This window comes from Phyllostomus hastatus, unplaced genomic scaffold, assembly GCF_019186645.2.
Source record: "Phyllostomus hastatus isolate PE091 unplaced genomic scaffold, TTU_PhHast_1.1 phas_scaffold_78, whole genome shotgun sequence".
Taxonomy (NCBI): domain Eukaryota; kingdom Metazoa; phylum Chordata; class Mammalia; order Chiroptera; family Phyllostomidae; genus Phyllostomus; species Phyllostomus hastatus.
Window position 1 is genome coordinate 28,732,502 of NW_025334041.1, and position 13,893 is coordinate 28,746,394.

At 39.5% G+C, this 13,893-nt stretch overlaps 1 protein-coding gene across 4 annotated transcripts in view; it reads right to left on the reverse strand.

The window, feature by feature from the left end:
- The window catches only part of PPP1R9A (protein phosphatase 1 regulatory subunit 9A), a 264,322-nt gene that overhangs the window by 38,718 nt on the left and 211,711 nt on the right, over positions 1 to 13,893 (reverse strand). For all 4 annotated transcript variants that reach the window (XM_045827667.1, XM_045827666.1, XM_045827665.1 and 1 more), the window contains 4 exons: positions 12,529 to 12,582; positions 9,358 to 9,587; positions 7,594 to 7,690; positions 7,319 to 7,490 (listed from right to left, as the gene is read on the reverse strand). In XM_045827667.1, the coding sequence (XP_045683623.1) occupies positions 7,319 to 7,490; positions 7,594 to 7,690; positions 9,358 to 9,587; positions 12,529 to 12,582 (553 nt within the window). The remainder of the gene's footprint in view (positions 1 to 7,318; positions 7,491 to 7,593; positions 7,691 to 9,357; positions 9,588 to 12,528; positions 12,583 to 13,893) is intronic.

Genomic DNA, 13,893 nt, shown 5'->3' on the forward strand with positions numbered 1-13,893 from the left:
TGTCAGTTGCTAATAATAGTACTTTACAAAGGAAATCAAACATAACAAATTTATAAATGCAAGTTTAAATGTAGATGTTCACTTAGCTAAGTTTGCAAATAGTAACTAAATATTATTCAAAGTTTCCTTAATAGTGATTTGTAAACCACATTTATGCTTTAAAAACTTGGTCTTTGATAATGTAACCTAAATAAACAATTTTAAAACCAAAATAAAAATCCAGATGGCTTTTTTGATGACCCCAAACCCTTCTGTTTCATCAAAAAATTCATGAGCAATAGAGTTTTTTGGTATATCTACTTCCTAATGTTTCTTAAGTTTCCTCATAAGTGGAATTTCCTCTAGGTCTCAGGTATAATTACTATACAGTATGGAAGTACAATAGAATATTATTTTATGTCCACTTAAAGGAATTGAGTTACAATAGGTTGTTGAGTTACAACCTATTGTTGTAAATACTATTACAATAGTAATGTGGGCTACTATGACTAGCCCACAAAATCTTCACGATCTAGATACTATAACTATGGAAACAATATGGTTGGCACACTGTGCAAAACCATATACAATAGTACAGAATTTTCTGGTCCTGATTCCAGAAGTAGCTTTTCGTTGTTGAGTTTTATTTTACAGACGTTGCAGCCTCACGACTGGCCAGGTTTCCCTCTTGGCTGGCAGAAATCCTAAGTGGAATGTGTGGCCCGTCCCAATCTGTACGAATGAACTTCACATACAAACTGCTCCATGCAGCATCTTCTCCTTCCTCCCGTTCTAGCCTCCTTTCTGACCCCAGCCTAGTCTTTCAGTCAGTTTACCTTAGCATAACAACATGGCAGCTTCCAGTCTGTGTAATTAGAATTCCATGTTGAACCAGAGTATATTTATAAAATGCAAGAAACATTTTAGAATAGCTTGTGGAGTTTTCTTGAAAAGGGGCTACATCCCACATCAGGGTAAAAAGAGTCTTTTCTTCCAGAAGATCATAATCTACCTTATAGCTCAACTTCAAATAAATAAAACTCAAAAGCCAAAATAACATATAAAGTAGTCTACTTTCCCTAAAATAACTAAGCTTAAGCTCATTCTGACAAAATAACTCATTTTCTATCAAAACAACTTCAGGTATCTTCTTGTACTAATGCACACGTCAGTGGGACCGCAGGGTCTGGTGACGTCTATGAACTTGCGGAGATGCAGTGAGAAATAAGAACCAAGGAGGGCTGTCATTTTGCAACCAAATGCCTCCTTTTGAACGCCTTGTTGATTTGGCAGCAAAAGCCTTTCTGGTGAACACAAAGGCAGGCACAAATCTTGCACAAAACTTTACAGGCACTTCAGGCGCTTTGTGTTTTGAGTAAGAGGACTGGTTTTGGGTTTAATGACATGCCAAAAACCAATCAATAAGTACTGATTTCTCATTCATTTGGTGGGCTTGTTAAAATCTCCCATAGTGATTTATTGGAAATGGCCACCCTTTAATTAGTACAATTCAATAATATCTCAAGGTCAAAATTATTTATCAGGGATTGAGTTATTAAAAACAATTTGTTCTGGAAAAAATGAAAATTGTGTAAGTTTACCAAGAAATTACATCTGTATTCATGACAAAGCACGCCCGGCCGCACTCCAGAGTCCTCCTCGCCCCCACCCAGAACCGAACATGGCGACAGCGCGGGGCAATGCCTCCCCGCTCTGCACCTGGCGGGCTGTGTGCAGCACTCCTGGTAACAGTGCGAGCATCCCCTTCCCCTTTAAACCCTTTCTTTCCATTGAATGAATTCCAGTCTTAATCACACCTTTCACTTCATTGTCAAGTTCTGGGTTCCAGTGTTAACAGCGAATGCTGAAGGTGCTCTCAGACTCTATCAGGAAGTGAAGCAGATGTGGTGGCCGGGCTCTGGCCTGGCCTCACAGCCACAGGCATCTGAAGAGGCACCCTCACCAAGGGCTCAGGGGTCAGGGTGGAGAGGCACCAAGGACAGAGGCACCCCAGGTGGCAGCCTCGGCAGAAATGATTTCTTGGAGGAGACCTCAGGCACTTCATGGGTGTAAATGTCTGCCAAGTGCTGTTTTTTTTTTTTTTCTTACTAAATCTTAGACTAATATTTTAAGCCTAAAAAATATCCTTTGTGGTTTTCATTTCTATCTTTCAAGTATGTTAGTTAAATTTTCATATGCTAAAATACTTTATGTCTACAAAAATTTGTATCATATGTGTATGTCATAGAAAAAGGAGAAAAAAATACTCATGTATCTACCATCAAGCCTGAAAAACAAAAGGCGTACTTTGGAAGCTCTCTCTGTGCCCCATCTCTAGTTGTAACCTTTGATTTTTTTCTCCTAACTATCCCACAAAGCATCCTTGAAGAATATGTTAATTAGTTTTGCTTGCTTTTAAACTTTATGTACGTGCTAATGAACTGTACAGAATATTCTGCAAATCATGTCTCTGGTCGTTGGCTTAAGTTGAAGGGTGGGATCAGGGCTGACTCCCAGCCGTCCGTGCTGCAGCCAGCACAGACGGCGTGGCTCTGCGCTTTTGAACGTGTCTTTCAGTGCACTGGCACGCTCCCAGAGGGCGAATATACCTGCCAAGGGGAACTCACTGGACACAGCATGTATACATCTTTCATTTTACTGGATAATACCAAATTGTTTTAACAAGAATTGTTGTATGATTTTTCCTTTTTTTCCTACTATGAAACTATCTTTGCCAGTCCCTTGAATTTTACTAATAACACTGATGTTTACGTATGTTTACCAACCTTGGGTTTTCTCTTCTGTGAACTGATTGCTTATGTCTTTTGACCATTTAGTTCTGTTTTCCGACGACTGGTGTGAGCTCTTTGTATATTCTGGATAACAACCCTTTTTCTTAATTGTACAGGCTACAAATATCTTCTCTCAATTTTTGGCTTCTCTTTTCAAATTCTTTATAGTGTCTTTTGAAGATCAGATTTTTTTAGTATCACTGTGGTCAAATTTATCAACCTTTTATATGATTTGGAATTTTGTGTCTTAAGAAATCATATAAACATTCTCCTCCATTTTCTTCTAAAAGGTTTAAATGTTGCCTTTCATAGTTGAATCTTTAATTCATTTGGAATCCATTTCACGAGTGCTATGAGGCAGATCAACTTCATTTTTCTCTATGTGAACAGCAAATTCTCCCAGCACCACTCGCTAGCCCACCCTTTCTCCCCTGACCTGCAGCGCCAGCTCCATGTTATTCTCAAATCGGCATAAACGGCCTGGTCTGTTCCGGACTCCGCTCTGCAGCACCGGCCTGCTTGTCAGCCGGTGGGACTGCACCACACTGTCTCAGTCACTGTTCCTCCACCACGGATCTTGGTGTCTGACAGAACAACAAGTCCTCTCACACTGGATTTCTTCGGGAGTATCTCCACTGTCCTGGGCCAAGTGTTGTGCCATATATGTTTTAGAAAGAGCTTGCTAAGCTCTAAAATAAATAAATAAATAAATAATTGCCCTATTTAAATTCTAACTGACACTGTATGGGACATATAGATTAATTTGGAATAATGGCGTTTTTTACAACATTGAAGCTTCCCACCTCTCCGATTTATGCAAGTCTCCTTGAATGTCTTTCCACAGGTCTTGAGCTTCTTTTGTTGAATTCATATTAGCTACTTTATCTTTTTTGTTGCTGTGATAACTGGTCTCTTGCAAAAAAATCTCGGAGATCCTCAGACTGCATGACACAGCCCCTGTCGCGCGTCAACCCTGTGCATCGGTCACAACACGCACAGAAGGAAGTACAGACCCCTCTTCAGGCACGGAAAGCCCTGGTCACTCCCAGAACATGACAGCATGCCACTGACACACAGCTCCACCTTTAACCTACTGTCTACACTTCAGGAAGGTATAATTCTGATTTCATTCATGTTTTTCTTTTCTTCAAACCCCCTCTCATTTCTGAAAATCTGTCTTCTATTTATTGTTCTTACATAAAACCCTTTAGCTTCCTTACCCTTGATCCCAGCCACCCTACAAATCACGCAGCCTACTGTACACTCAGTGGGCCCAAACACCCATCTTCCTACCGAGCAGCCACCCTTCCTGTTACAAGTCAGTGTGCCAGCAGGCTTTCGGTGTTCCAGATGACGTTTCTGAAGGTGTGGCACTTACGTAACCTGCCTTCATACAATTTCTGCCCATCAGTCCTAGCCTTCCTTTCCGTGTCTCTATGGAATATGCATAATTTTTCATTAACAAACTGCCTTTAAAATACCTGAAGCTGAGGACAGTTTTATCATAAGAATCCTGGAATAAGTAGAAGCTAAGGAAGAGCCTGTTGTTTAAGAGACTCTTCTTGGGAATCTAATCAAACTAAGACTACGACCCTTTTTCCTGCCACAATCTCTCTAACGTGCCTGTCCGCTGCTCTCAGGCCAATGCTGCCATAACCAGCTGTGCAGCCACAGTCGTATCCCGTCCCTCCAGGGCACTCAGACACAACGTACAGAACTGCTGCTGCTCAGTGTTACTCGAGCACTGAGAAATGACAAACAGTCAACATGGCAGCAGGGCAAAACTATCTTTCACGTTCTGGAACACATGTAAAATAACAATGGACCAAAGATTGTCACAAGCCTATAGGGATTTAAGGTTTATTCAGGCTCTCGGTGAAAGAATAATGGTTATATTTGCTTTATGTGTTATGATAAGAAAAAAGCATTCAAATGTATTAAATAATAAAGGGGTGTATATAGTCTATAAAAAATTTAATGAGCTATTTAAGTGGGCTTAGATTACAGAGAGAACCAAACAAATGAAGTTGAGATATAATTTTCATGTGGTAAGTTTGTGCATGGTTTGAAACATGGTTTTCTCATTCTAAAAATGTATGATAATTTGATTTTGAGAGTCACACAATTGACCCTTGCCCTGGGGCGCTCTGTCCTAGGAGAACAGGGGTGCATGTGGGGAAGCAGCTGCTCATCGGCTCTCCCTCTCCTCCCCTTTCCTTTCTGGGCCCTCTGCTCTCCCCTTCCCTGCTCTTTCTTTCACTGTTTCACTCGAACATCACTTTCACTGATGTATACTTGATAATCCTTTTGCTTCATTGAGCTGCCTCATGGCCTGAAAGTATGCTAATCAATAAAACATCCAGTGGTTGGGAAGCGAATCAGAACTGGACAGGGTCCGGGGTGTGGAGGGGGCAGTGCAGAGTACTGAGTCTGAGGGGCAGGGACCGGCAGGACGGACAGACTGCAGCCGGTGGCTGCTCCCTGCTGCAACGAGGTGTGTGTTGGAGACACGGCTGGGGGATCCTTAAGTGCCGCCTGGTCCGTGCCTGGTCCCCTGTTTTATTTCCTTTTCTAAACCTCTAGGACTTCAGCGTTCCCTAGCAACAGAGGCGAAGGATCAATTTAGAAAAGTGCTTTCCAAAGCATTCTTATCCAGCTACTGACCAAGCCATTTTGTTTATGTGATCAAGCAATTGAAATTCAAGGAGATTTATCACTGACTGTCCTTGGCAGCAAAACTGGAAGAGCGCCTCTTGATGTGCTACCACTAATGTCTGAGATGACTGATTCTCCCTCCACCGCACAAGCACGGGCGGGTTTCTCTGCATCTCACTGGGAGCCGACAGTGTTGCCAGGGAAACTGATAATTACGTGGCAAAATGGAGGGTGTAGAAGGGAAAATGGGTGCAGAAGAAATGTCAGGTTTTGATCTAAATCAGCATGTTAATAGTGTAGTCTGTTGATCTTCTGTAGTCATATAATTTCATAAATATCATTAATTAAATGTTTGACAAGGTACTGCAGAAACGACCCAGCCTCTGGGAAGGTCCCGGTTGCTGATCGTGCCTCTGCAAATGCCATGGCAGGGCGCATGTTTACTATGAAGCACAACTGCTTTTAAGAATTAAAAAATTCAAAAACAGGGAAAAGCATGGGTTTGATTTCTAAAACCTTATTTTAGAAATCACTATTACAAAGTTCCAGATATAAAAATTATAATTCTATAAAAGCTCTAAATGCTATCTTTCGCCCCACAGACTAAGTCAGCCCTACAGCCTCAGTACACCCTTGGGTGGGGGAGAGAGAAGTGTTCCTATTTATATATAATAGGTAGTAAAACCACCCCACTGACTTGAAGGGCCTGAATGAAGTCACACAGCTCTTCAGCAGGTGGTAGTGCTGGAGCTAAAGACTCGAATTTAAGCTGCCCAGGAGGCATTATACAGAGATTATATCTTATTAAGAGAAAACCCAGAAAGAGGATATAAACTTAGTGAATGGATGCAAATCTCTAGATATCATTTTAGTTTTAAATGAAGATTTCCAATACTTTTCATTTTTAATGGCTAAGAGTTTAGTTCTAAAAGTTAACAATATGCTCTAAGTACTTTTGTATAAAAACGTCTCACTGGAGAAATTTTAATGCTCCAGTGACAGTGGGAAAGACCATTGTGTGAAGCAGCTCTGCAGCGTGCAGAGCAGCACCGCATGCCCAGGCCTGCCTGGGACCCCCGGCCCTCTCCTGGCGCTGCTGCTGCTGCTGCTGCTGCTGCTGCTGCACGGTCCTCCCATCCCTCTGCCCTGGGGCTGCCAGGGAGCTGTTTTAACCAAGAGTTCAGCATCCTCCTGTGTATTTATAATGACAAATTCTTATACATTTTCTAATTTGTATATGGACTATAGACACTGAAACATTCACTCATGTTCATACACATACAATTTATGTCTGGGTGTGTATGTGTGTGAGAAAATCGGTGATTTACTTACGGCTGGTATATGAAAAGTAGACAACCATTTATATAGAAAATATGTCCATTGTTTTGGTCTTTGGACCAAATAATAGAATGGACAGAATAAAAGAATGAGAATTATATATTAGCAAGAAAAAAGCACAAAACTTACATAGAACTTCTTAACTCAAATGAATTCCAAGAGCTGGAAGTAAGTAGTCAGCCTTCTGATGTTATGAAAAAGATCTTTAGTGGTTTAAAAATTTCAAGCCTTACTCATTAAAATAAAAGTAGTTAGGCTCAATCCAGATGGGATGAACTATCACTTTAAAGTAGTTTATTAAGTTTATCAACATTATGATGGTTTTAAAGTATTTGGCTTGTTTAAGTTGGAATTTTGTTTCCTTACATCAAAGCATTTATTTTTCATATAAGAGAAGCACTAAATAATAAATTCTTATTTTGATAAAGCTTTTCTTCTTCCCCATGGCAGGAAGGCATTTTCAGCTTTTAAATCTCTGGATAAGAAAAGGAATGTAAAGCCACATTTTTACAGGCATTAAAAACAATGTTTGTGGGCAGGCCTTGACAACAAACCTTGACTCAGGCCATCTTGACAAGACATCTGCTTGACGTCCAAGTTCTCCAGGGTATCTGCTTTAGAGACTTCACCAAGAGACGTTCTTCTCTCGAAGATGTTGTTGTTATTATTTACTTGAGTCCCATTTTGCTTCAGCAGCCTGAACACCTCAGCTTCCAAATCCCTAATCTAAGGGGAAAAAAATCCATTTGTAAAGCTCTAAACCAGCACTTCTCTCCAAGTACCAGGCAAATCTATCCCATTATTAAGGGGCTTTGATCACATAACTCACCCGTACTTGTAGGCCTTGCACTTCCACAACGTGAGCTTTTTCCAAATCTTCTATTTTCTTTCTTTCTGCTTCCTGTCTCTTGATGAAATCAAGTTCTCTTAAGAAGAAAATAATAGGTCTGATTGCATCAAACACTCAAAAAATGAGAAAACATATGGAAGTTCTTATCGGAAACAATAAACTGCAGTGGTAGAATAAATAGAGCTATTTAAAGAAATAAAATTCAGTCACAGTTAGAGGAAAGGTATATAGCAGTGAAAGCAAGTAAAACATTTTAATGGATCACAAAGAAAATAAAATTGCTTTGATTGTACTTACTATGCTTTTCATTTGTATCTCCTGATTCTAGAGCACCCACACATCTTTAGACAGGAGCTAATAAACTAATGACCCACCTTGAGCAGTTTGGTGGAGATAATTACATGCCAGGTAGATGTAATTCTCCATGTACAAAGTAATATATCTAGTAAACTGATGGAACTGAATGGGGATAGATAATTATAAGATGGCTTCCTATGAATGACAGTGGAAAAGGGCTGGGAGGGTCAGAAGAGCTGAGGGGGAGCTGTCACTCACACAACTGAGGATAATCGGGGAGAAGGAGAAACATCTCCACTTTGAGAACCTGGAATATAGAGTGCAAATTTAGCAAAACTTATTATAAAGTTATTACATTAAATAGAGTTTATGATTATGTTTGGCAAGAAAAATTAAAATAGTGATGTGCTGAATTAACAGCTATGAAGAGCAATTTCCCCCCTTCAAACTTTTGTAGATTATAATTTCCATTTTATTTTATTTATTTAAAAAATTTTTAAAACATCACTGTGTGGTTGCCTCTCGTGCATGCCCTACCGGGGGCCTGGTCTGCAAGCCACGCATGTGCCCCGACTGGGAATTGAACTGGCGACCCTTTGGTTCACAGGCTGGCATTCAATCCACTGAGCCACACCAGCCAGGGCTTATTTTTTAATTAAAATCTTCAAATGCCCTAAAATTCAGTGTGTTAAGAGTTGTGTCAGTTCCCATCTGTCTTTTTTTAACTTTGTTGTTTTTATATTTTATTTCTATAGCATTTTCTTTTATATATTGAAGGCGTGGCGTGGCCAGAAGAGATACTGACATTTCTTTTTATTGTTCTAGTTAGCCAGAAGCAACTGACGAAAATATCCAATAAAAATCTCCTTGGTCGGTCTCCCTGAAATTATACCAACATCCAACAGATGGAGGCAAAGCAGCATTAGCTCAGAAAGAGCTGTTGAAATTCAACAGCAGAATGTGTGGTGATGGTCTCTCTTACCACTGGGAAATGGCAGGGCATGGGGTCTTGCTAGTCAATATTTATTCTGTCTGCCATGGGAAAATTCCGCAGTTACTGATTATAAGAACAGGGACAGAAACGGCCTCGGCAAGGCCCCAACTGCTGCTTTGCACATACCGTCTTGCTCCTGAATCACAGGGATGTTTCCAAAAGGAGAGAGATTCAAATGTTTTAACAGTTCCTATTAATGATTAATGAGCCCAAGAAAATTTCATGATGTAACTGGTTTCCAAAAAAATGATACAATAAACAAAACATAATCTCCTATGAAAAAAAGAACAGCAGTGCTTTCCAAAACTTAGTCTTTATTTTTGGCTTTAACTATGCTTCTTACAGTGGTGATTCAGGGGATCTTTTCTATTCCACTAGACATTAAAAAATTACTGGATATAAACCTTCTTTACATGCACACAAGTATCCTTTGGTCATTAGAAGCTGCTTACTTCTGTTGGAAGTCCTTGATCAGCTTCTTGGCCTTGTTGTACTTCTTTTCCAAGGCCTGGTACTGGCTCTGCGTCTCTTTGAGGTGCTCGTTAACCGTGTGGCACAGCGTCTGAGCCTCGATCCAGTAGCTCTCCAGCTTCAACATCCTCTCTTTATTCTCCTCGATATTCTGCTGGAGTTGAGTTTTCTCTAGTTCCCACCTCACTTTCTCGTTTTCTGCTGCTTGAAGCTGGTTTAAAAACATGTCAGGGCAAAGAGAATCTGGGTACTTTTCTAACAAAAATCCCTCACATTTTTATACCATGTTTTTTATTGGATTCAATGGTTACATACACTCAATCACCAAACACCTTGAGAGGAGGGGAGCAGGCATTGCTTTCATTATTTCATAGATTACAAAATAGAAGCCTTGCAAAGGAAAATGCTTCGTCCAAGTTCACACAGCGGATAAACAACAACATGGGGGTTTGACTCCAACTCCCAGTATCTTTCCATCACAGTAAGTGGTGTGAAATTCCGGCAGCAGTAAAAAATGTTTCAGAGTCTGACTAACCCTAGCTAATGCATTTCCACAGGTGTTTCTTTAGAGATTTAAAACACACACACACACACACACACCTGTAATTATATGTAAAAAGAGTTAAGTGGAAAGGGAGGGAAGGGAGATGAGCATGGAGGAGAGAGAGGCAGAAGCACAACTGGCTGATTGGTTGGCAGGGGGAGGGTTCTGGAGCCATGAGGTTTAAACCTGAATCCCAGCTCCGCCACTATTGGCTTTGTTTACATTTAATGTACTTTATTTTTAAAATTATATTTGATTGATCATGCTATCACAGTTGTCCCAATTTTTCCCCTTTTCCTCCTCCACCCAGCACCCCCACTCCCTCAGGCCATCCCCACAGCATTGTTCATGTTCATGGGTCATGTGCAGGTTCTCTGGCTGCTCCATTTCCCATGCTGTGCTTTACATTCCTGTGGCTATTCTGTGACTATCCGTACTTAACTCCCTCACTTCTTTTTTTAATGACCGGTAATTATTTTTTTCAATTATGGTTTACGTTCAATTTTATTCTGTGTTAGCTTCAGATGTGCAGCAAAGTGGTTAGAAAATCATGAACTTTACAAGTGCCTCACCCATTCCATGATTCAAGCACCTGTCTGGCCCCCTATACTCAGCCATCCCGATGCCACTGTTGACCTTTAAACCTTGGGCAAGTAACCTAAGTTCTCTACCATCAGTGTGCTTGGAACAGCTCCTTGTGCATAATAACAATCTGATGAATGTTAGTTACTTTTGTTTTTATTCCTTTTGATAATATTATCACATCCTTTATTTCAATCGACAGGAGCATGGTTTCTAGCTCATTATTTTGCTGGTAGTGTTCTGAGCCTTATAAACGCCAATCTTTATAAAAGTATAAAAGATAGTGTAAATAAACAAATAAATTATTGCAAATTAATTTAAATTCCTCCAATGGAAGAGAAAGGCAGCTTCTTGTGGTTTCTACTTCCAGGGACTGTGAAGAACAGATAATAAACTAGTCCTACCCCCTCATTTCTACAGGACATCAAGGTTGATTCTTTAGGTGAGGAGTCCAAGGTCATTTGTTCACAATAATGATCTGACCTTTAAACTAGTGCTTCATCTGTTTCACATGCCTTTTATAAGGTTCAAAAGAATGCTGAGTATTATAAACTATCAATTTTCAAAAACTAAGACATCCCCAGATTACACAGCATTCAACAAATAAAAAACTATGTTTTATGCATATTTTAAACTAAATATATTGCAAAACAGAGTACAAAGTAAATAATAGTCAAAACATTTCCAAACTAAAAATTGTGTTATCAACATGGACATAAAGAGTTGCAGTAAGGTAAGCTAATCTATGGAAATTATATGCCAATATAATAATGAGAAAAATATAAATACTAACTCATAGGATTTCTAAATTTAATGCTTATAGTCAAAAAATATAAGCTTTCTTAAAGCACATACAATCACAGGGGAATCTTCTACCTAATTGTAACCAACAATTAAAAAAATACTTCTGCTCTTCCATTCTATGCCAAGAAACAATGGCAACTTAAAATGGGCCTGGGATTTTACTGCACCTTTTATTAAACACTGTTTTGCACTCAAGCTGTGTATTTACCAACCACTATTGATTTAAAAATTATTCACAGAGCCTGGCTGATACCATGAATGATATAGAGACATGTTTTGACTAACGAGCTACAGAAATATTAGCTGGGAATACCATTTAACCAAAATAGCCTTGCAAACTTATCTCCATCTAAAACACAGGGAAAAGCCATGACAAGTGTTCAGTGTGAACAGGAAAACAGGTCGTCAGTGGTGGGGAAGGAATTATGTCTTAATTTTTAGAAGATCACAAAAACAATGAAGAATACCGTTTTAAAAGTAATTCAAAAGATAGTTTTAAATCTCTGAAATTACACACTTGACAAAACTAGACACAATTTTAGGAATTGATAAGAACCTTACAACTCACCAGTAAAAATGCCCTTTTGAATCTGGTATTATATAGAGACTAAAAACACATAAAACCTTTCATCATGACCTGTTTTCCCCACCACACACATTTAAATGTGAACTAAATGACTAAAAATTTCCAGTAACATCTGGCACCAACAAACAATTATTCATATATTAAATTGCATGATATTTAATTAGAAATTGGAATTTTTCTATATAAAATAATTAATGTACTATGTTAAAATATATTGTTTCTGATAAATAAGTAAAAAAACAAATGAATAAACCTACTTAAAATAAGATAAAGAGAAAGAGATACAGAATAATAGCTTCTGCCTAAGGAATTAGTGGTCAAAATGTAATTCAGTGTGTGAACCATTAAATATACCTTTAGGGGAAAGCTCGGAGAGAACCACATATGTGTAAACATGTAAACATGTATTTGTAAAATGTTGTATGACTTTCCCTAAGGGGCATAGTGCTGCTCATCCTCCAGGGTGTGCGTTCTTACTCTCAGGCTCCTCTGTGCATCCAACAGCGGAAATGAGTCTGACATTTGCATTCTTTCAAATGTACCTGAACGAACCCTTTATTCCTAGGGCTGACTTTATTCATGGCCTCCAAAGTTTAAAAGGTACTGTTCAAACACCATGTATTGATTGGTGCTTACCTTGTTCTTCAATTTTTGAATCTCTGCTTCTGTAACTGCATGTTTGATTTGCAACTGAAAATTGAAAAGAAAAATCAGAACTAAGAAAGTGCATCTATAATTTTCAAGCCCCAGACAATAAAAGAATATCGTGTTACACAGCAGAAACCCTAGGAAAGTGCTGCAATGCAGCAGGTTGTAAATTAAAATGTCTAGTGTGTAAAATGACTCACTAGGTACAAAGTAATTATACGCAGGGTCTATGGCCCACACTCCCTAACATCGGATTAAGTTACAAATTTAATTGCTCAGGGACCAAAGGGAAGAAAACATTTTTTTTGCCCCCTTTGCAGCTCTTTCTTTATAATTTCAGTGCCAAGGAATTGTTTTCTTGAAAAGCTTCAACCAGTAAGTCGAGCTAGTGGCAATGTGAAGATTTGATTCCGAGTCTGGAAGAAAGGTGGCGCTGTGGCACCGCGAGTCACTAGGCTGAGCAGCTCTTTACAGCTCAGGCTGTCAGCAGAGGGGCGATGCAGTTCCAGGTCGAAATCCCTGTTTATTTTTTAATTGCAGGAAAGGTAAAGGTCTAGATTTCCGTCCTCCAAAATATCTACTTATGTTGAGGACCTGGGCCCCCAAAAGCGACAGCCACAGTTTATTAGTACGACAGCACACCCCCACCACCCCCATTTACATCTGTTTTGCTTTACCTTCCCTGCACTCATTTTATCTGCGAGGGAAGGGGAAAACGAAATATTCCTATCTTTCAGGCATAAATAAATACACCAACATTTGCGGAAAACAATATGTGGGTTGGCAATCTCCTCTCTGAACTCTTTGGGGCCACATGATTTTGGAATTCATAATTCTCCCAATCTCTGAAAGGTAGAAAGATGTGTTTTCCATAAATGGCATTTTACCCACAACAGGGTCGGGGGAGGAGGCACTCTGATCAAACACACGAATGTTTTTGCATAGGACTATTTCCACTAAGTGAAGCACACAGAAATTGTAAATAATCTCCTGTCAGCTTTAGTCGTTTTTGCCCCCAAGTGAGTTTCCCACAAAATTGTTTTTTGAAATCTGGTGTCAGACCATTTTGGATTTAAGATTGAACAAGAGGGACTGTAAACCTCCAATATTACTGTAATCAAAAAAGTCTAAGGTTTTCTTATCAGAAAAAGGAGTCGGCTGATGGCAGGTTAGAAACGTGAGCCTCTGGAGATCACGGTGCCTCAGAAGCCTTGGCTCTCTCTGATTTGTGCCCTGCTGTCTCCCTGGTCTTTACCTGGCTACCAGTTGATTTAACACCCTTAGGTGCCAATGAATAAAAGCTCAGCCCTGAGGGCCCCCAAGCTCTTTGCCAAATGCTCTCTCCTTGGTAAT